Source organism: Nicotiana tabacum, chromosome 18 (assembly GCF_000715075.1).
Source record: "Nicotiana tabacum cultivar K326 chromosome 18, ASM71507v2, whole genome shotgun sequence".
Classification (NCBI taxonomy): domain Eukaryota; kingdom Viridiplantae; phylum Streptophyta; class Magnoliopsida; order Solanales; family Solanaceae; genus Nicotiana; species Nicotiana tabacum.
The window spans coordinates 71825439-71850231 of NC_134097.1; the positions used below are offsets into that span (position 1 = coordinate 71825439).

Genomic DNA, 24793 nt, shown 5'->3' on the forward strand with positions numbered 1-24793 from the left:
CTTCCTTGCAGATCTAAATTCCGACCACTTTTAGTTTTCTCCGGCGACGTGAAGCTTTTCTCCGGCCATTTTTCAATCATTTTTCATTCAGCTGCAAAACAAAATTCTCTCTTCTTCTTCTCAAGCAGAATACCATTACGGGGAGTCTCTCAACGGAGCCAAACATCTCCTTCGGAATTAGTATTCACCCACTGTGGTTACTACCAAACACCCTCTATAATTTTCATAACCTGAGCAGCGGGTTAGTACATTATGGGAGACAGCAGGATATACTTCAATGCCGGATTCAAATCTTTTGACATCACCAGATGGAACTCCAACAAAGATATATGGTTTGAATGGGTGGAGAGAAGCCGCAACATGATGAGACGCTTATCCATGGGTAGAAAGACAATGGAATGGATTTGCTTTGTACTTAAAGAAGCCTCGACATATCAAAAGAATTTAGTGAAGAGATAGAAGTATAAGGACCAAATGACAGAACATTTCTGCACTAGGAAATTTAACGCTCATGGAAGATATATGAGTATTCTGTCACTAAAGTGAGAAGGGAGGTCAGTTATTATAATCCCAGAGTTAGCTTTGAATGCAGGCTGGAAAGACATAGCAGTTAAGATAGAAAGATTCATCTATCATGCATCCAAGCAGAATACCACAGTACCACCCAAAAACTTTGTGGACAACTATCCTTATGTCAAAGCAGTTAAGGAGAGTAAATGGCAATCCAATACCCTTCGAGAGGCAAATGTCGGTACAAAAAATGGAGATATCTCTGTTTTGGAACCTCCGGGAGCGGAGGACACATGTTTACTAAAAAGATACATTATTGGGTATTTTGGGAAAGGAATCACTGAGAGACCCATTTTAGTAGACATAAGGCGATGGCTACTGCTTCATGGAACAAAGCATATGGAGTCAACATGTATGAAATGACTGGCAACATGTTTCTATTTGAGTTTCCGAACAAATACATGGCTAAACAGATTCTGCAAGGAGATTGGAGATGGAAAAAGTTCAAGCTTCATCTGGAATAGTGGAACAACACTGCTGGATGCATTCCAAACTCTCAAATTGTGGAAACATGTTGGATCAGAGCCATGGGGATTCCCTTACATATGTGGTCACAAAGATCTTCAAAGAAATAGGAGATCTCTGTGGGGGATGGATAGCTACGGAAGAAGAAACTTATCTCAAAAATCACCTTAAGTGGGCTAGAATTCCAATTGTTGGTGACGGCAGAAAGATTCCTAATGAGATTGAGATTGAAAGAGAAGGGATCAAATTTTTCATCCCAATCTGGGCTGAAAACAGGCAAGATTTGAGCTGAAGTCGTCGGAAAACACACATAGCTTTGGAGCAGAGAGAAACATGGGCGACCAAGTGGGATGCACCATATTGCAAAATAATAATAAGGGAAAGGCACGGGTGCAACATACGCAAGGTCGTTCGACAAATCTGTGCATTAATGTGGCGAATAATGAGCTGAAATCAAATGAGTCTAATTTGGTTGCACAAGTCATTTTTAATGATCTCTCGTGCGAGGCCACTGATGAAATTAGGCTGACGCCTTATATTGAGGAACTGGGGTGCACCTCTTACTTGAAAGTCAAAGAATCCAATCCAGGGGATCCAATTCCCATTGCAAACCTTGAAATTATGCCACAGGCAACACATACAAGTTGCGATCAGCCAGAAGGTAAAGCAGAGATAGGAATACTGGGACAGAAGGCAGGGGAGCATACCATAAACAAAAAGATGGGGGAAGATCAAGTTGAAAATGCATTGGAGCACCAACAACAGCTAAAGCACTTCAACTCTATCCAAGATTGGGAAATCGAGGAGGTTACTCCTATATCAGTACAACAACACAATCCAGTAATGGATAAAGAGATGGATGCAACTTTGTGGGTCCATCAAAATATGATCAAATTGGGGAAAATGTTTGGAGTAGATTTTCAAGGCCATGAAGAAGAAGTGAAAGTATTGGTTTATGTTTAGTCAACAATGGCATGCCAATTGGAAGAGTTGGTGGAAAGAGTTGGTGTGGATGCTAGGAGGAAGCTTCCTCCTTTGATGTCACCCATGACATCAGGATGAGGTAGTTTGATGTCATCAATGACATCAAGAGGAGGTCTTTACCTCTATAAATATATGCACTCCTTCATTTGTAGAAACCATCCCAAAAATAATACAATACATTGTAGTGAGTAGAGAGTTAAGAGAGAAATTCTCTTAAGCGTAATTGGAAAATCTCCCTTTCCTTTGTTAATATTAAAAAGACAATTGTTCTCTGGTGGACGTAGGATTATTTTGATCCGAACCACGTTAAATCTTGTGTTCTTTCTTTTACGTTTCCGCTAACAATTGATATCAGAGCAACAGGATTCTTTAACGATCCAAGGAGGAAGAACAAGCAAAGATGAGTTCCATGAAGTTTGAAATTGATAGATTCAGTGGACGCAACAACTTCAATATCTGGAAGATCCAGATGATGGCGTTACTGCGGGGGGAAGGTTCAATCCATGCTATTGACGGAAAGTATCCTAAGGATATATCAGCTCCCGACAAGGAGAAGATTGAAGGGGATGCATTGAGTGCAATCCAACTATCCCTTGCACCTAACGTGCTTTGTGAAGTGAGTACGGGTACCGAAGAGACGGCCAAACAGTTATGGGAAAAGCTAGAAGGGCTATACCAAGACCGATCAGTAACAATAAGGATGTTACAACGGCGTCTTCACACATTTAAGATGGGGTCAGGTACTTCGTTACAAGATCATTTAGATGCGTTCAATAAACTTGTCATGGACTTACAGATTGTAGGAATTAAAAAGGAGGAGACGCTTGCATGTGCTTTGCTATTTTCATTGACTTCAGGATATCGTGATATTGAGAATTCAATGATGTATAGCAAAGAGCCTATCAAGCTTGAGCAAGTGCGGCAGGCACTTAACTCTAGTGATGTGCGGAGGCACATTGAAGGAGATAGAGATGACCAGGCAAGTGGGCTCTTTGTGAGAGGCCGGACTAGCCAACAGGGAAAGAGCAAATCAAAGCACAGATCAAAGTCTCGTGTGAACAAGAAGAATACAGAGTGTTGGGGTTGTGGCAAGAAGGGGCACTTTGAACGAGATTGCCCAATGTCAAAGTCCAAGGAAAAGGCGAGTGCATCTACAGTTGAACAGGTACATGATTTTGATAATGATTATGTACTAACAACATCGTGTAATAATAATAGTAGTTATGGAAACAAATGGGTGTTAGACTCTGCTTGTACTCTGCATATGACATTCCGAAAAGACTAGTTTAGCAGCTATGAGAAAAGTGGAGGAACCGTAGTAATGGGCAATAATACAACTTGTGCAATAGTTGGCATTGGCTCAGTTCGGGTTCGCTGCCGTGATGGAGTCGTGAGGACTATTACACAAGTCCGTCATGTTCCTGATGTGAAGAAGAATTTGATCTCCTTGAGTACTCTGGATGAACAAGGCTACAGGTACATGAGCGAAGCAGGAACTATAAAGGTGACTAAAGGTTCTTTAGTCATGCTAAAAGGCAAACTGGAGAAGGGCCTTTACACATTGGCCGGAAGCACCATTGTTGGATTTGCAAATGCATCTACAGTGCAGTTATCTAATGATGACAAGGCAAGACTATAGCACATGAGACTGGGTCATATGAGCGCACGTGGACCGGAGATGTTGAGCAATCGTAACCTTTTGGAAGGTGAGAAGATCAGCACACTTGACTTCTGTGAGCACTGCGTTCTAGGGAAACAGAAGAAGGTCAGCTTCAGCACTAGCAAACACAACACAAGAGGAGTGCTAGACTACATCCATTCAGATTTATGGGGTCCCTCTAAACTAGGGGTGGGCATCATTCGGTTCGATTCGGTTATGAATTTTATCAATTTAGCATATCGGTTATCGGTTTACAAATATGATAAACCGATAAGATATTAGTTATCGGTTATCGGTTAATCGGTTATCGATCATTATCGGTTCGGTTATCGGTTTACCCGATAAGATAACTCAATCTAGAGTTAAGCAATAAAGAGAAGACAATTCACTCGAGTTAAGCAAAAAAGAAAAGAATTCACATATAGTATACTACCCAATTCTGCGTTTTAGCCACAACTAATATTTGAAAAATGTTTCATTTTGACAAATTCATGACCTGTGCAATCTCAAAAATTGATACTACAACTCCACAAGCATTCCATCTCCATTTCACTGGAAATATTAGTTAACAAGAACATAAATTACAATTTTTTGGGTTCCTACCAAAATATAATCAAGAGATCAATCATTTTCCAGAGTCCAATGGTAGCAAAAGCAATAAGAGCACTAGTAATTCAAAAGTTGTCCAAACACAACTGAAATAGTGTTAATTCTTCAAACATCCAAATACATTAATAACAGTACAAAGTAGTAGCAATTTCACCTTAAAATTAAAAAGTACAAACATAGTACTAAAACACGAGCACAAAATAAAGAATCGAAAACAATCAAAAATCCTACTCCCTCCATTTCAATTTATGTGAACCCATTTGACTAGGCACGGAGTTTAAGAAAAGAAGACTTTTGAACTTGTGGTGTAAAATGAAGCACATATATTTTGTGTGACTATAAATCATTGCATAAAGATAAATCGTTTCCAAATAGGGAAAGAGGTCATTCTTTTTGGCACGGACTAAAAAGGAAGTAGGTTCACATAAATTGAAACGGAGGGAGTATATTTTTATTATCGAACTCTACTGTAAAACTCAAAAGAAAGGAACAAAATTTGTTCTTAACAAAGAAGTAATTTTGGAATACAAATTTACGCTAAGATTCTAAGAATGTGGTTGTACATTGAAATTTGAAGAAGAACTTTCAAAAATTGAATCAGAGTCTGAAGAGTGAACATTGAAACTTCAATCTTGAGTGCGGCTGAGAAAATTAGGAGAAAAAGAGAGAATGAAGCCCTAAAAATTGGGTAAAATCCTAATTTTATTAAATCCTATTGGGTTATCGGTTAACCCGTTAAGAAATTGGGCAACCCGTGGCCCGAACCAATAACCCAATAGTGAAAAAATACAAAATCGTTACCGAACCACTATCCCGATTACCCGATATCGATGCCCCAATAAGCTTTTATCGGTTTGGGCTATCGGTTATACCCGATATGTGCCCATCCCTACTTTAAACTTCCATCGAATGGCAGAAAGAGGTATCTTCTCACTTTCATTGATGATTTCTCACGAAAGGTTTGGATGCATTTTTTGAAGGCAAAAGTGATGCTTTTGAAGCATTTAAAGAGTGGAAGATTTTGGTTGAAAATCAAATGGAGCGGAAAATCAAGTATCTTCGCACAGACAATAGCTTGGAGTTTTGCAATGAAGAGTTTAATGAATTCTGCAAGGTTCATTGGATCTCAAGACATAGGACTGTCAGGCATACCCCAGAGCAGAATGGAGTTGCCGAGAGAATGAACAGAACTCTTCTTGAAAAGGCTCGTTGTATGCTCCTACAAGCCAAAATGTCCAAAGTATTTTGGGCTGAAGCAGTTCACACTGCTGCTCATATTGTCAATCGATCTCCAGCATCGGCAATTGACTTTAAGACTCCGAATGAGGTATGGTCAGGTGAACCCTCTAACTATTCATACTTACGAGTATTTTGGTGTCCAGCTTATTATCACGTTAATGAAGGAAAGCTTGAACCAAGGGCTAAGAAGGCCATATTCGTAGGGTATGTGGATGGAGTAAAAGGGTACAAACTTTGGTGTTTGTCTTTACTCAAATTTATAGTTAGTAGAGATGTCACCTTCGATGAATCCTCTATACTTGATCCCCGTAAAGTTTCCATGGAGTTTTCAGGAAACAAGAACAACGAGCAGGTGGAGCTTCCGGTGGAGCTTGCCAAGGAAAAGGATCAAGAGACTCAGGTTAAAGATGAGTCAGAAGATGTAGACCTTGAAGAACTTGCTGTCAATGAACCATACACAATTGCAAAGTGGAGGGAGAAGAGGCAGACACGAGAACCGGAACGCCTTATAGATCAAGCAAACTTGATTGCATATGCGTTCGTAGCTACACAAGAAGAGATTAAGGATCTGGAGCCCTCCTCGTATATTGAAGCAACTTCTTGCAAGGATGTTGTACAATGGCGGTTAGCCATAACTGAAGAGATGGAGTCTCTTCACAAGAATCAGACATAGGTCTTAGTGAAAAGACAAAAGGGGAAGAGGATAGTTGGATGCAAATGGGTCTACCGAAAGAAAGAGGGAATTCCTGAAGTGGAAGATGCTAGGTTCAAGGCGAGATTGGTTGCAAAAGGTTTCAGTTAGAAGGAGGGAATTGACTACAATGAGATTTTCTCTCCAGTCGTGAAGCATAGCTCAATTCGCATGCTACTAGCATTGGTTGCACAATTTGACTTGGAGCTTCAACAGCTTGATGTCAAAACTGATTTCTTACACGGTGATCTAGAAGAGACAATCTATATGGATCAGCCTGAAGGTTTCCTAACTGAGGGAAAAGAAGATCATGTATGCCAACTAAAGAAGTCTTTGTATAGTTTGAAGCAATCCCCTAGACAGTGGTACAAGAGGTTTGATGCATTCATGACTACACATGAATTCTCAAGGAGTGCATTTGATAGTTGTGTGTATCACGAGAAGATGTCTGGTAACTCAATAATTTATTTACTGTTGTATGTTGATGATATGCTTATTGCTGCTAACAACATTACAAAGATAAATGCTTTGAAGAAACTGTTGAGTAAGGAATTTGACATGAAAGATTTAGGAGCTGCAAAGAAAATCCTTGGTATGGAGATTTCAAGAGAAGACGGTGTTGTACATCTTTCTCAGAAGAGGTATATTGAAAAGGTTCTCGACAGATTCAATATGCATACGTGCAAGCCTGTAAGTACACCATTAGCTCCTCATTTTAAACTTTCAGAGTTACAAATGCCTCAGTCCGAGGATGAGGTGGAGCATATGTCAAAGATTCCTTATGTCAGTGCAGTTGGTAGCATTATGTATGCTATGGTATGCAGACGTCCAGATATTGCTCAATCTGTAAGTGTGGTAAGTAGATACATGTCCAGCCCAGGAAAGAGGCATTGGGAAGCTGTCAAGTGGATACTGAGATATCTCAAAAGAGCTTCTGATGTAGGTCTGACCTTTCCGAAAAGTGGTGGAGGTATTTCAATTCTCGGTTATGTATATTCTGACTATGCAGGAGATCTTGGCAGAAGAAGGTCGACAACTAGATACATCTTTACCCTCGTTGGCAGTGCCGTTAGTTGGAAGTCGACTCTGCAGTCGATTGTCACTTTGTCTACGACAGAAGCAGAATACATGGCAGTAGCGGAGGCAGTGAAGGAAGTTATCTGGTTGAAAGGTTTAGTAGCGGAATTGAGTTTGGTTCAGCTGGAATCAACTCTTAGATGTGATAGTGAGAGTGCTATTCATCTAATGAAAAATCAGAGATTTCATAAGCGCACTAAACACATTGATGTCAGATTTCATTTTATTCGAGATGTTGTTGAAGAGGAAACTATCAAGGTCGTGAAGGTTATCACAGACGATAATGTTGCAGATATGTTGACCAAGATAGTCCCACTCGCTAAGTTTGCGCACTGCAAGGACTTGGCGGGGGTGTGCATCAACTGATGCAACTCCGAAGAGAACAGTTGTTAGGTGGAGGTGGTATGTTCAACAATGGTTTGATTCTTCTTGTTTCTTACAACAGGGTTGCGCAGTAAGCTTAGAAGTTTTGGCCAGAGTTGTTCACACGCACGCTCGAAACGCAAACCAAGGTGGAGATTGAAAGTGTTGGTTTATGTTTAGTCAACAATGGCATGCCAATTGGAAGAGTTGGTGGAAAGAGTTGGTGTGGATGCTAGGAGGAAGCTTCCTCCTTTGATGTCACCCATGACATCAGGAGGAGGTCTTTACCTCTATAAATAGATGCACTCCTTCATTTGTAGAAACCATCCCAAAAATAATACAATACATTGTAGTAAGTAGAGAGTTAAAAGAGAAATTCTCTTAAGTGTAATTGGAAAATCTCCCCTTCCTTTGTTAATATTAAAAAGGCAACTGTTCTCTGGTGGACGTAGGATTATTTTGATCCGAACCACGTTAAATCTTGTGTTTTTTCTTTTACGTTTCCGCTAACAAGAAGCATTGGAGTTACTAATGCAAATTGACAGTTGCAGACAAGTTAGAAGAGTGGAGACAGAGATGGAGGCGAAGAAACAAAGGTTCAAAGGCTCACTGGAATTAAAAGGATTAACCTCATGTGATGTCAAATTCAAGAGTAATGGGAAAAGGAGTAGGGGAAGAGATCTATCTATTATTGCAATATGAAGATCAATTTAATTTCATGGAATGTAAGGGGATTAAATGACAAGAAGAAAAGGGAGATCATAAAAAGTCAAGTGCTGAATTGGAAGGCAGACATTATCTGTATGCAGGAGACAAAAGTGGAGGGGGATATCAAGGAAATAGTCAATCAAATTTGGGGTGGGAGATGGGTGAGGTACGCATGTTTAGAAGCTAGCGGCACGAGAGGGGGGATTTTGTTACTATGGGATTGCAGAGTATGGAAAGGGGAGGTGTTACAGACTGGTGCATACACTTTGACATGCAAGTTCGAGGCTCTTTTATAGAATTTTCAATGTCATATAACAGGAGTGTATGCTCCAAATTGCAGAATAGAAAGAAGAACAGTATGGAGAGAAATTGGTGCAGTGAGGGGATTGATGGAAGGCCCTTGGGTAGTTTGTGGTGATTTCAACGTCACAAGGTACCCTTCTGAAAAACGGGAATGCTCGAGGAGGTCCAGAGAGATGGCGGAATTCTCGGATTTTATAGAAGACATGGAGTTGATAGATCTTCAACTCGAAGGAGGCTACTATACTTGGTTCAAAGGGGATAATCATACAACCGCTTCCATAATTGATAGATTTCTCATTTCAGAAGAATGGGATGAAAGCTTCAGAAATATCAAGCAAACTCTCCAACAAAGGCTGATTTCTGATCATTCACCAGTGGCTCTATGCTGTGGTGGCTGGAAACAAGCTAAATCATACTTTAAGTTTAAAAATTGGTGGCTAAACGTGGAAGGTTTTGATGATAGAATTAGAAACTGGTGGACATCTTTTGAATTTTCAGGAAGATCGGACTATATTTTAGCTTGCAAATTAAAAGCTCTCAAAGGCAAGCTAAAAGAATGGAGCAGAAGTTGTAAAGGAAATCTGGGATTGCAAAAATCAAAATTGCTGAGTCAATTGGCAGGTTTTGAGGCAACACAACAATTAAGAGCTCTAACAGAGGAGGAATCAGTGAGGAAGGCAGCCACCCTCATGGAGTTTGAGGATCACCTCAAGAACGAAGAAAGTGCATGGAGACAGAAATCAAGAGCTCTGTGGCTCAAAGAAGGGGATAGGAATACAAAGTTTTTTCATCGTACTGCCAATGCACATAAGAGAAACAACAATATTGATCAACTAATGATTCAAGATGAAGCAGTAGAGGAGCCAGACAGAATAAAGAACGTGATCATTGAATTCTACAAGGGGTTATACACAGAACCTGGAGAGCGGAGACCGACAGTCAATTTCGAAAACAGTCCAAAAATCTCTGAATCAGGGAAGAAGTCTTTACAGAGTAAATTTAAGGAACAAGAAGTCCTGAGCTGTTTGAAGATGTATGCAACTGACAAGGCCCCAGGTCCAGATGGATACACAATGGGTTTTTTCATTAAGTGTTGGGATATTTTGAAGCACGACATCATGGAGGCCTTCAACAACTTCCATTCCCAGGAGATGTTTGAGAAAAACTTCAATGCAACATACATAGCCTTGATTCCAAAGAAGACAGGTGCGAAAGAATTGAGAGATTTCAGGCCAATCAGTCTGATTGGGAGTTTCTACAAACTGCTCTCAAAAGTCTTGACTGAAAGACTTAAGAGGGTGGTAGGAAAGCTAGTAGATGCTCAACAAATGGCTTTCATCAAAGGAAAACAAATAATAGATGCAGTGTTGATTGCTAATGAAGCTGTGGATTCAAGAATAAAAAAAAAAGAACCCGGAATCCTATGCAAACTAGATATTGAGAAGGCTTATGATCATGTCAACTGGAGCTTTCTACTGAAATTGTTAGAACAAATGGGTTTTGAGCAGAAATGGATCGTTTGGATGAAATATTGCATATCTACTATTACATTGTCCATTCTCATAAATGGATCTCCTGAAGGTTTCTTCCGTGCACACAGAGGTCTAAGACAAGGTGATCATTTATCTCCCTTTCTATTCATTATAGTCATGGAAGGACTGAACAACATGATTAAAACGGCCAAAGTCAATGGATGGGTTAAAGGTTTCGAGGTTCACAGGAATGGGGCAAGCAGTCTAGAGATCACACATCTTCAATATGCTGATGATACTCTAGTCTTCTGTGACGCTGAAGAGGAGCAACTTAGCTTTCTAAGGATCATCTTGGTCTTATTTGAGGGAATTTCGGGACTACACATCAACGGGAGAAAGAGCCATATCTATCCCATTAATGAAGTTAATAACCTGGAGCAACTGACACAGACAATGGGAGGAGAAGTAGGGTCCCTACCAACTGTATACCTTGGGATGCCTCTTGGAGCAAGATCCAAATCCAAAGAGATCTGGAATTCAGTCATTGAAAAGTGTGAGAAGAAGCTGTCAAGATGGAAATCGCAATACCTATCAATGGGGGCAGGCTAGTTTTAATCAACTCAGTATTAGACTCACTTCCTACTTACATGATGTCTTTGTTCCCAATTCCTGCCGAAATCATACAGAGACTGGACAAACTCCGAAGATCCTTCCTTTGGCAAGGGAATAAGGAGAAAAAGGTAGACCCTCACAATAGCCAAAAAACAAGGTGGTTTAGGAATAAGAAATTTAAAGAATCAAAGCAAGGCTCTTAGAATGAAATGGCTATGGAAATATTCTCAAGAACCTCATATTGTATGGAGCAAAGTGATCAAAGCTAAGTACGGTGAGGAAAATAACTAGGTGTCAAACAAAGTCAGCACATCATATGGAGTTAGTATGTGGAAATCCATCAGAGAACTTTGGCCTATAATGAAGATTCACTCTTCCATAAGAGTGAACAACGGAAGAAACACATCATTCTGGAATGATAATTGGTTGGGACATGGAAGCCTAAAGGAAAGATACCCTGATATGTTTGGTTTGGCACAAAACCAACATACAATAGCTGATATGTGGAGTTATCAAGGATGGGAACTCACTCTTAGAAGACAGCTGAATGACTGAGAGATAACAAGATTAGTTGACCTCTACAAAGAGCTGGAAGCATTTAAAGGATTACAGGAAGGGGTGGATTCACTTTGGTGGCAGAGGCACAACAGAGGGGTCTATCAGGTGAAGGATCCATATAAGATTTTGAATCAAAATGATCTTCAGATAGATGCTTGGCCATGGAAGCATATATGGAGAACAAAGATTCTATATAAGGTAGCATGTTTCTCTTGGCTACTAGCAAAGCAGGCTGCATTAACCCAGATAATCTTATAAAAAGAGGAATTTCTCTGTGTTCAAGATGTTTCCTATGTGGGGAAAACGCTGAGACTGTTAGCCATTTATTTCTACATTGCAAGATAACAGACCAACTATGGAAAATCTTTATTAGTCTTAGGGGTATTTCATGGACAATGCCATGCAGGATTAATCAAGTTCTTTATAGTTGGGAAGAAGCCGGTGCTGAAGCAACTAACAGAGATAGATGGAGGACTGTCCCGACTTGTATCTGGTGGACAGTTTGGAGGGAAAGGAATGCTAGATGTTTTGAAGATAGAAGCAACCCAGTACAGAAGATCAAACTCAATTGTATTCTTCTTTTTTGTTTTTGGTGTAAACAGATTTACACAGAAGATACATTGACAATCGTAGACATACTAGGATCTTGCTAGGTTGCACACCAGCACATCTACTTACCACCTACTTGTAAATTTAGGTTGTACTGATGTACTGATGTTATCAATTCAAAAAAAAGTAGTGGTGACAAAATGGTTAAAAGAAAATAGTTATCTGTCCATATTATCCATTAAAAAATGGGTTGGATAATGAACTTTTAAAAAACGGGTCAAATATGGATAAGAACCATATTATCAACTTAGAGAATGTATAACTAATGGGTTTAAATTTTACATTTATAATGACTCAAATTGGGGTTCCTCAATTTGGAAGACTAGGAATTCTCCCAAAAGTAAGATATCCCGTTTGCCACCCCTATATGAAAGAAAGTAAGAGAATGTACACAGTACACAGACACATTCATATAGTTATGGCCTTTTAGGCACAGCTGTAAGGAATAGAATGAAGGCTTGCATAAGAAAAAGTACCAACTTTGACACATGACAGAAGTTCACAATTTGGATCTAATAAATCAACGAGACAAAACTAAGCCAAGGGGAAAAGCTATGATCGGAAAAAACACAAAAACTAAAGAAGGAAACTTGACCTAAGAAATCAAAGATTAAAAAAATAAAATCTTAGTGTTGGTGCAATAAAAAAAATTCCAATGACCCCGGAATGTATTTTATGATTGTATTATTCAAAGAAAGCCTGTGAGCTATATGCAATCCTCTACGGTTCAATTTGTTAGTTTTAATTCAATAAAGTATACAGAAATTCACATATTAGCTATTTTGCGGCAGTAAATTCATTGTTAGCATATTGAAATTAAATAAATAGGTTTTTGATTGGCATGAATACAACACAGGATTCGCAACTAAGTGAACGAATTTCGCAAATTTATTCGAAAATCGTAGCTTAATTCTGCGAATAGACGAGCTTAAACGAAATAATGATAGCCGCTGAATCAGGTTCAATATAAGCGAAAATATAAATGGACTTACTTGCACAATTTCAAAAAATTCTTGCATGTCAAAGGGCAGCGATCTGTAAACAAGTCCAGTACCATCTCTCCCAAACTCGTCACTATCATTACCGACATTATTTCTGTAAGAAAGGAGGGAAGAAGGAGAGGAAAGGGTTGCGCGAAGTGGGTTTTGGGTTTTGCAGGTTAAGTTGCCGATGACAAGAAGGCCAACTTTGATGGGTCGTTTGATTTTAAGTTATAGTGAGGATTATAATACGGAATTTAACTAATGACAATATTATGTAGTATATGCATATATTTTTATTGGTAGGTTTTTTTTTATTTGACTACAACGGAGATATACAAAATGTAATTTATCCCTATAAAATATGTATTTTGTTTAACTCATATAAACTTAAGGATAAGTTCTACAGAGTGGTGGTCAGACCAACGATGTTGTATGGGGCTGAGTGTTGGCTAGTCAAGATCGCTCATGTCCAGAAGATGAAGGTAGCAGATATGAGGATGTTCAGATGGATGTGTGGGCACGTCAGGTTATATAGGATCAGAAATGAAGTTATTCGCGACAAGGTGGGTATGGCCCCTATTGAGGATAAGATGCGGGAAGCGCGGCTTAGGTGGTTTAGTCATGTGATGAGGAGGAGCACATACGCCCCGGTGAGGAGGTGTGAGAGGTTGACATTTGAATTTTGAAGGCCTACGAAGAGGTAGAGGTAGGCCAAAGAAGAGGTGGGAGAGGTGATTAGGCAAGATATGACGCAGCTTTTGCTGACCGAGGACATGACCCTCGATATGAAGGTATGGATATCAAGGATTAGGGTAGTAGAGTACTCCCGAATTTATACATTCATGAGCGAGCACAGTTGGCCGAGATACATAGCCTAGTATGGTCGAGCGCCTATGAGCGAGACTACTATGACAGAGCAGTTATATATATATATATATATATAGAGAGAGGGAGAGTTGAGTCAATATGAGATAGATAGATACTAAGCCTTATTGGGTCGGACAACTATTTTACTTACTATATTGAGAGAGTTGAGTCAATATGAGCAGGTGAGCATATCTTTAGATTATCTTTGACTCCTAGTTACTTTCATTTATTATATTATCAGTTCAGTTTCAACTTTCAGTATATTGCCTTACATACTCGGTACATTATTTCGTACTAATGTCCCTTTTCTGGGGGCGCTACATTTCATGCATACAAGTTCAGACAAATAGACGGGTAGACCTCCTCATTAGGTGTTGCCCGAGTTCAGCTTGATCGGTAAGCTCTATGCCCTTCGGAGTTGCCGGGTCTAGAGTTTTATGTACATCTTGTGTGTATGTGTGTGTGTGTATGTTATGAGTAGGTTGGGGCCCTATTCTGATCACAGTGCATTCATCAATAGAGGCTTGTAGACATATCCTGTCAGTTAGTGCGGTATGTTGATCTTGTAGGCCTTGTATGTATATTTGGTTGGTTTGTCAGTTGTAATAATTATGACGACCTTGTCGCCCAGTTTATATTGAGTTTTAGTCAGCGTTAGCTTCCATTCAGTTTTATATTTTGCTTCGCAAATTGTCTTGCCATGTGGCCCATAACCAAAGTATGACAGTATATGTTCAGAGTCCATTAGTAGCAAGTTGGTACACAAGGATAGGTGAGGCATCGAGTATCGGTTTCCCCCCCCCCCCCCAGGTTCGGGGTGTAACAGAATTGGTATCAGAGCAGTTCTGTCCTAGGGAGTCTACAAGTCGTGTGTAGTAGAGTCTTGTTTATGGGTGTGTTGTGCATTACACTTATAGGCATGAGGCTACAAGGCATTTAGGATTGTCACTCTTTCTTCTTACTCTAGATCGTGTGGTAGAGCTCACTTGTAAGAATTCAGATTCCTAAATTCTATAATATTCGTAATACAATGATATTGACATCTAGAAAGACGGTTGGTAGGGGATTGAATATGGCAATGGAAGAATTGAGTTAGAAGAACTCGATTTTGCATCATGCTTATGATGAGTAAATATAAGGTCTCTAGCAGAACATGTGGATACTAAGACGTGTAAGCTTCTTGATAAGGATCCCTAAGGCAAGAATATCTATCCACTGTTACGTTAGAAAGGAATAAGAGATTTAGAAGCTAGATACTAGTTTTAACAAGTAAAAGAAGCAAGGTGAAAGGGTACAAGGCACCAGTTAATGAAGATTATCAGTATTTGCAACTCAGGCAAAGAAATATAAGCATTTTGAGTTATGTTCAACGGTAACAGAGGTATGTACAATTGGTCATACTCATCTCAGTTATGCCCTATGAGAGTTAACAGATATGAAGGTATGGAGATCGAGAAGTTCATACTCCCGAATTTATACATTCATGAGCGAGCACAGTTGGCCGAGATACATAGCCTAGTATGGTCGAGCGCCTATGAGCGAGCTTACTATGACAGAGCATATATATATATATATATATATATATATATATATATATATATATATAGATAGATAGATAGATAGATAGATAGATAGATAGATAAATAGAGCCTTATTGGGTCAGACAACTATTTTACTTACTATATTGAGAGAGTTGAGTCAATATAAGCAGGTGAGCATATCTTCAGATTATCTTTGACTCCCAGTTACTTTCAGTTATTATATTATCAGTTCAGTTTCAACTTTCAGTATATTGCCTTACATACTCGGTACATTATTTCGTACTAATGTCCCTTTTCTGGGGGCGCTGCATTTCATGCATACAAGTTCAGACAAATAGATGGGTAGACCTCCTCATTAGGTGTTGCCCGAGTTCAGCTTGGTCGGTAAGCTCTATGCCCTTCGGAGTTGTCGGGTCTAGAGTTTTATGTACATCTTGTGTGTGTGTATATATGTTATGAGTAGGTCGGGGCCCTATTCTGATCACAGTGCATTCATCAATAGAGGCTTGTAGACATATCATGTCAGTTAGTGCAGTATGTTGATCTTGTAGGCCTTGTATGTATATTTGGTTGGTTTGTCAGTTGTAATAATTATGACGACCTTGTCGCCCAGTTTATATTGAGGTTTAGTCAGCGTTAGCTTCCATTTAGTTTTATATTTTTCTTCGCAAATTGTCTTGCCATGTGGCCCATGGCCAAAGTATGACAGTATATGTTCAGAGTCCATTAGTAGCAAGTTGGTACACAAGGATAGGTGAGGCATCGAGTGTCGGTTTCACCACCCCCCCCAGGTTCGGGGCGTAACAGAATTGGTATCAGAGCAGTTCTGTCCTAGGGAGTCTACAAGTCGTGTGTAGTAGAGTCTTGTTTATGGGTGTGTTGTGCATTACACTTATAAGCCTGAGGCTACAAGGCATTTAGGATTGTCACTCTTTCTTCTTACTCTAGATCGTGTGGTAGAGCTCACTTGTAAGAATTCAGATTCCTAAATTCTATAATATTCGTAATACAATGATATTGACATCTAGAAAGACGGTTGGTAGGGGATTGAACATGGCAATGGACGAATTGAGTGAGAAGAACTCGATTTTGCATCATGCTTATGATGAGTAAATATAAGGTCTCCAGCAGAACATGTGGATACTAAGACGTGTAAGCTTCTTGATAAGGATCCCTAAGGCAAGAATATCTATCCACTGTTACGTTAAAAAGGAATAAGATATTTAGAAGATAGATACTAGTTTCAACAAGTAAAAGAAGCAAGGTGAAAGGGTACAAGGCACTAGTTAATGAAGATTTACAGTATTTGCAACTCAGGCAAAGAAATATAATCATTTTGAGTTACGTTCAACGGTAACAGAGGTATGTACAATTGGTCATACCCATCTCAGTTATGCCCTATGGGAGTTAACATATATGGTTTAAGAGAAGGAAGGGATATCAGGATCCCGTTGGAGTTAGAGTAACCCAAAATAATGAATGGATTGTTTACGTTAGTCGACATTTCCGAGGGATATTGCAAATGTGCTAATGAATCCTTGTGAGACACCAAGATGGTGCGCTAGAATAGTACAACTTGATATGAATAATGGAATGTTCAAAGACGGGCACTGGAATCCTGGAAGGAAAAAATATTACATAGTATGGCTCCTGTCCCTAGTAGAGTGAGAATGTTAGGCACCCGAAGAGCCAATGAGTAAAGCAAGGGGAGCTAAAAGAAAAAGAATGTCTTGTTGAAGTTTTCAAAAGAAAGTGATAGGCAGAAATATTAGCAGGGGAATAAGAATAGAGATAAGGAAGCATTATGAGGAAGATGTGATACATGGATGACAACGGTAGAAAAAAATAAAATGAAATGACAGTATTACATAGTTTATAGTCAAAGGAAGGAAAAGATGAGAGGTGCCAAGCCTGGAGACAACAAAAGAGTATAGGCCATAAAGTCATATCCTCATTTCAAGAAATAAGTTCGTGACTCTAACGTGATTACCAGAAGGAAAAGTTAGACCCCAAAAATAATAGAAATCAGCATGGGTTGGTGAACAAGATAAACTAAACATGAATTAGGGACTGAGTAATTTGATAATGGTCGATATCATGAGAATTTCAAATTTCGTTCTGGCAATAATAGAATAGAAAACAGAAGAAGATTCATGAGAAATTCAGAGAATGGTCATTTAGGAAGATGCTTCCCTAAAGCAAGCAATTTGAGCAAAGTTAAGCCTAAGGGACTGTGTGTGCCAGTTATACTAGGTGTCACCCTCGTGAGTAAGGAGTTTCGTTATTATTGGTACAAGAGGATTACCGTAAGGGGAGTAAGGGTCATCGATGATGTGAAAAGACGATGAAGAGGTAAAACATCTACACGTAGATTACCATATCACTAAATCTTAGTACTCCCCTAAGAGGGGGGGGTATGGAGTGATATGGCATTAAGTCAAGCTCTGTATATAAAGTGAGTCCTAGAGATTCGCTTAAAACTGGGGGGTAAACGAGAAGAGTTACATATGAGCACTTACAAGGTTAGAGTCATATAGGTTGCATGATAGAAGATAGCAACAGTTATGAGATTGGAAGGATTTTGACTACAAGTCGTAGTGTGAGAAAGAGACCTAAAGGGGGGAATGCCTTGGCCTTTGTATTTATTCACAGAACAGTTGCCTAGATGGAAAGGAGAGTACTAAAGTATTCAGAAGACATAGGTTATAAAAATCGAATGTTCCAAAGGGGGGAATGATGTTATACTCTAGGTATTCGTACGTGAAAATATGCCATAAGTAAATTGATGAAAGCTTGGAAAGGAGATGTTACATCCCACATTTTTATACGTTAAAGTTTCGTCGTAAGTTAATCGGCGTAATCTCGGGAATGAGATTATTTTGAGATTATAAGCATTATGTTATTTCAAGCAAGTGATAAGTAAATTCATGAAGATGAGAGGGTAAGCAAATCGAAGAAGATGAGTTTCATCGAAGTTTGATAAAATACGATCCAAGCTATAATACCTGGTATTTATGAACTAGTGCCATACAAAGTAAGCATGACCATGATAGTGACGGGTATAAGGTGTGCTAAAAATGAGTAGTATTTTAAGTAATTTGAGATAATTCTTAATTATGTAAGTAATTAGTTTATTATTGAATAGTGGGAGATTATTAAGTTAATCAAGAGATTAGTGATTAATTAATTACAATATTTATATAAGATTAATTAAGCCAATGTGGCAGCAATTGGAACAAGGATCGAGACCTAAATTTTGACTCTTATATTACATAGCAAGGTGGCACTTTTTAAGAGAATTTACTGACCAAATCATCATGACATGTGGGGCCCACACCTAAAGGCTTAAAAACCTTTCTAAACTCACTTTGTATCTCTACAAGGTGATGAAGAAGGCTTCATCAAGTTCATATAAGAATTGATATGTTAGCAACGTGAATCTTGATACAAAATCATACGACACTACGTAATGTTATGGCAGCGGGATTTTGCAATTCTAAGGGAGTACGGTGCAATCTTTCTCAAAGAATATCATATGAAATTTTCTCCTACTTCGATCCGCCGTTACATGCTTTGCCGCAATAAACGTGTGTTGGAGAGATTATCAAGAAAATCGGCTCGAGTATGTTAAGGCTAAACCTTTCATTCATTTTGACATGATCCGTAATTACCCGAGTTTGATAACGAAACACAAAAAAAAGTTCATACTCCCGAATTTACATACATTATCCTAGTCTCATAAGTTACAGTATTCTCCCTTATCGGAACTTTATGTTTAATTGAGTATTATCTTCTTCCAGTCAAGAGAGTAGAATCTATATATACATATATATATATATATATATTATAGCATTTTCACTACCATCGAGCTATAATCAATGGGCAGGCCCCTATTGGGAAACCTCTGATCAGATGGTAATTTATATACCGAGCCTACTATGGTCAAACGCCTATGAGCGAGCCCAGTTGGCCGAGATACAGAGCCTAGTATGGACGAGCGCCTATGAGCGAGCCTACTACAATAGAGTAGTTATATATATATATATATATATATATATATATATATATATATATATATATATATATATATATATATATATATATATATATACCGAGCCTTATAGGGCCGGACAACTATTTTACTTACTATATTGAGAGAGTTGAGACAGTATCAGCAGGTGAGCATATCTTTAGATTATCTTTGACTCCTAGTTACTTTCAGTTATTATATTATCAATTTAGATTCATCTTTTAGTATATTGACCTACATACTCAATATATTATTTCATGCTGGTGTCCCTTTTCTGGGGACGCTGCATTTCATGCGTGCAGGTTCAGATAGACAGACGGGTAGACCTCCTCATTAGGTGTTGCCCGAGTTCAGCTTGATATGTAAGCTCCATGCCCATCACAATTTGATAGGTAATACCCGATATATATATATATATATATATATATGTTATAAGTAGGTCGGGGCCCTGTTCCGATCACAGTTTATCCATCAGTAGAAGCTTGTAGACATATCGTGTTAGTTAGTGCAGTATGTTGGTCTTGTAGACCTTGTATGTATATTTGGTTGGTTTGTAAACTGTAGTAATTATGATGACCATGTCGGCCCAGCTTTATATTGGGGTTTAGTGAGCATTAGTTTCCATTCAGTTTTATATCTTGCTTTGCAAATTATCTTGCCATGTGACCCATGCCCAAAGTATGACATTATATGTTAAGAGTCCCTTAGTCGCAAGTTGGTATGAAAGGATAGGTGAGGCACCGGGTGCCGGTTTCGCCCCCCAAGTTCGGGGCGTGACATCTTTCCTCACAAGGTAGGGGTAACGGTGATAAGTGGGCCGGTTCGGGCCCTAAACGGGCCAAGTGAGCCGGTCCAAACGGTCCCAGTCTCGGGCCGATCTCCAATTAAAGGGGCCAAACGTGTTAAGCCCTGCAATATTACGTCCCGTAGTATTATATCACAGTGATGTTACGTCCTACAGTATTATATTATGATGATGTTACACCTTGCAGTATTACATTACGATAATGTTACGCTTCGCAGTATTAAATTACGACGATGTTGTACCCTGTAGTATTGTACATTGAATTTGTCGTAAAGTAATTGACATCAGTCCAAAGAAAAATATTATTTGGAGATTATAAGGATTATAATATTTCAAACAAGTGATAAATAAGTTCGTGAAGGTGAGAGGGGAAGCAAGTCAAGGAAAATGAATTTTCGTCCAAGTTTGACATGTTGGGATAAAATACGGGCCGAACGTTAATAACCGATATTTATGGACTAGTACCATACAAGGTACCATATGACCATGTCAACATGATGTATAAAGTGTATTAAAAAGGAGTAGTATTTTAAGTAATTCGAGACAATTCTTAATTATGTCGATAATTGGTTAATTATTGGATTAGTGGAGAAATGCCAAGTTAATTAAAGAAATTGATAATTAATAATAATTTGTATAATTCTTAAGAATAATGTGGCAGCCATATAAATCACACATGATTACTATTCACTTACATACCATGTGGCATGTGTGGAGGAGTTGGTGGCTTACAAGGATGATTATGTATAACTAAGAGAAAAGTGCATAAATTTGCCAAAAAAAGCTTACGGATGAAGCTTGGCATTCAAATCTTTTCCATATCAAATATTATAATCAGAAGTTAGCCATTCTTATAAGTTTCAATACATTTCATTCTCAAAACACTTCACTCAAAATTCTAAAAATTACATTGATACTATGATTTCTTCAACCAAAATCCAACGAGGTTCTTAGCACAATTAGCAACGTGAGATTTTGCGATTCTAAACGAGTACGGTGCAACCTTTTCCAAGAATATCATACGAATTTTCCCCTACTCCAGGTATGTTAAGGCTACCCCTTCTTTCTTTTGGCATGATCTATACGACACAAATAAAACGAGCAAATGCACAAATTCCATAAATGACTCTATTCATAGAAGTATTAGAGATATCTATGTTCTTGAATTTCCATGTGTCATAATATTGTATCATCTGTTAATAGGTCTCAAAAAAATATGAAAGTTGAAAAGAGTTTACTTTATGATATTACTCAAAGGCAAAATGGTCTTATGACATTCTGAAAGACTTTATTAACGTACTTTTAATGCATTGCATTCATGTACATTGACCCATGACCAGATGGTGTTATATACACATATATATGTATGTATATATATGTATATGGGATATGGAAAAGGTTATAGCGTTATATACGCACCACTACTTGATCAGCTGGTATACGTTGATGATTTTGCCCAAAGTGACCGAGATGATATGATGAGATATCCTCAGAGGCTGATGATGTTATGAAATATGTACCTATACACAACATGACATTCATATGCATATACATGACACTATAAGTATTTCATGATTTACAAAGTTTTCCAGACTTACCGGTTGAGTTAATTTACTCTATATTTCTTCCATGTCTGTTATGTACTTATTTATGTGCCTTACATACTCGGTACATTATTCGTACTCACGTCCCTTTTGCCTGGGGACGCTGCGTTTCATGCCCGCAGGTCCCGATAGACAGGTTGAGAGCCCTCCAAGTAGGCTATCAGCTCAGCGGAAGATGTTGGTGAGCTTTATTTGCTTCGGAGTTGCTTGTTTGGTTAGTATGATTTAGACGTGTACTGTTGATATGGCGGGACTGTGTCCCGATCTTTATGCAAATTATGTATTCTTAGAGGCTTATAGACAGATGTCATGTACGTGAAAGATTGTATGGCCTTGTTGACCTATGTTCAGTATACGAGTGGTTATTTTGGCCTTATAGGCTCGTATGTCTTATGTATAAATTGGTATCACATATTGTATTCTACTTAACTCACGGCAGCCTTCCGGCTTAGTTATCTATGATAGTATGACATGAAAAAATATGGTATGTTGGTACTCGGTTAGATAAGGTATCGGGTGTCCGTCGCGACCCATCGGTTTGGGTCGTGACTTAGTGGTATCAGAGCAGTCATGTCCTAGAGAGTCTACAAGCCGTGTCTACTAGAATCTTGTTTATGGGTGTGTCGTGCACCACACTTATAATCAGGAGGCTATGAGGCATTTAGGACTGTCACTCTTTCTTCTTACTTTAGATCGTGTGGTAGAGCTCAGTTGTAAGAATTCAATTTCCTAAACTCTATCTTACTTATAGTACGACGATACCTACATCTAGAAATACGGTTGGTAAGAGATATATCTATGGAAGAGTTGAGTCAGAGGAACTCAATTTTTGCATCATGCTTATGATGGATGAATATGAGGTATTCAGCAAATCATGTGTATACTAAGATGTGTAAGCCTCTTAATAAGGTGCCTTAAGGCAAGAAAATCTACCCACCTTTATGGTGAAAGACAATGAGAGATTTAGAAGATAAATACAAGTTTCAACAAGTAAAGGAAGTTAAGGTGAAAGAGGGTTTAAGGTACCCAGTTAATGAAAATTATCCTTATTTACCATTTAGGAAGAGAGATATAAGCATTTTGAGTTACATTCATTAATAACAGTGATATGTACAATTGGTTGCACCCATCTCAGTTATGCCCTATGGGGGTTAAGAGAAGTAGTATAAGCAAAAGATGGATATTAGGATCCAGTTGGGGTTAGAGTGACCCAAAATGGTGAATTGATTGTTTGTATTAGTTGACCTTTCCGACGGTTATTGCAAATGTGCTAATAGATCTCCTTGTGAGACACATAGATGATGCACTCTAAAATAGCACAGCGAGATATGAGTACTACAAAGATAGGCACTAGAAGCCTTGAAGGGATAAATATTACCTTAGTATGGCTCCCGTTCCTAGTAGAGCGAGAATGCTTGGCAACCCGAAGAGCCAATGGATGAAGCAAGGAGAGTTAAAAGCAAAAGAATGTATTGTTAAAGTTTTCAAAAGAAAGTGATAGGCAAAAATATTAGCAGGGAAATAAGAAAAGAGATAAGGAAGCATTATGAATAAGGTGTGATACATGGATGACAACAGTAGAAAAAAAATTACAGTATTACAGAGTCTATAGTCAAGTGAAGGAGTGGACGATGGGTGAAAGGCCTTGAGACAACAAAAGAGTATAGGCCATAAAGTCGTATCCTTATTTCGAGAAATAAATTTGTGACTCCAACATAACTACCAGAAGGAAAAGTTAGATCCCAGAGTAATAGAAATCAATATGGACTGGTAAGCAAGATAAACTAAAAATTAATTAGAGACTGAGTGATTTGATAATAGTCAGCATCATGAGAATTTCAGATTGCGTTCCAACGATAATAAAATAGACAACAGAAGAAGATCCATGATAAATTAAGAGAATGGTCACTCAGGAAGACGCTTCCCTAAAGCAAGCAATGTGAGCAAAGTTAAGCTTAAGGGACTATATGTGCCAGTTACACTAAGTGTCACCATTGCGAGTGAGGAATTTTGTTATCCTTGGTATAGAAGGATTACCGCAAGGCTGTGACGACCTGACCGGTCGTCTTAAGAATTAAAGCTCCAATACCCTATTAACTACTTTCCCGAGTCTATTTCTACTATTTTGATTTGCCGGGATGTCCAGTTTTGAGTTTCAGATAGTTTTGGGGCACTTAGTCCCTAAATGAGAGCTTAAGTGTTGGAAAGTTGACCGTAGTCGGAACAGTGTGAAGACGGCCTTGGAATGAAAATTTGATGGTTTCGTTATCTCCGTTGGGTGATTTCGGGGTTAGGAGCGTGTTCGGATTATGTTTTGGAGGTCCGTAGCTAATTTAGGCTTGAAATGTCGAAGGTTGAATTTTGAAGTTTTCGGTTCAATAGCGAGAATTTGATCCGAGGGTTGGAATGAAATTCCGAGAGTTGTAGTAGTTCTGTTGTGTCATTTAGGATATGTGTGCAAAATTTCAGGTCATTCGGACGTGGTTTGGTTGGGTTTTTGATCAAAAGCAGAATTTAGAAGATTTTAGAAACTTAGGGTTGAATACAATGTGTTTTGGTTGATTTGATGTTGTTTGAAGTGTTTTAAAGATTGGTACAAGTTTGAATAAGGTATTAAGTAATGTTTGTGCTTTTGGTTGAGGTCACGGGGGGCCTCGGGGTGATTTCGGATGGTTAACAAAGAGTTTGGAATTTTTGAGGAAGCTTTAGATTTTCTGCTTCTGCTATTTACGCACCTGCAGATTGGGGCCGCAGGTGCGATGCCGCATATGCGGGGAAAAGGAGCGCAGAAGCAGAAAGGGCCTGGGAAGATTGGAACCGCAGAAGCGGCTTAGGGGCCGCATCTGCAATGCCGCGGAAAAAGGGATCGCAGAAGCGAAAATTTGAACTTAAGTGAAAAACCACATATGCGGTTCAAGGACCGCAAATGCGGTACCACAGAAGTGGAAATTAGGCCGCAGATGCAAAAATGCTTGGGCCAGAACATATAAATAGTTGCCTTCGCGAATTTACGCTATTCTTTCACCATTTTCATACGGGTTTG

At 38.8% G+C, this 24793-nt stretch overlaps 1 protein-coding gene across 2 annotated transcripts in view; it reads right to left on the reverse strand.

Moving 5' to 3' along the window:
- LOC107831678 (peptidyl-prolyl cis-trans isomerase CYP59-like) overlaps window positions 1-13125 on the reverse strand; it is a 30137-nt gene extending 17012 nt beyond the window's left edge. The window contains exon 1 of one of the 2 annotated variants that reach the window (XM_075236978.1): window positions 12913-13125. In XM_075236978.1, coding sequence (XP_075093079.1) covers window positions 12913-13010 — 98 coding nt within the window. In that variant the 5' untranslated portion in view covers window positions 13011-13125. The remainder of the gene's footprint in view (window positions 1-12912) is intronic. The other variant, XM_075236979.1, reaches the window with a different exon arrangement.
- Window positions 13126-24793: the final 11668 nt, after the last annotated feature.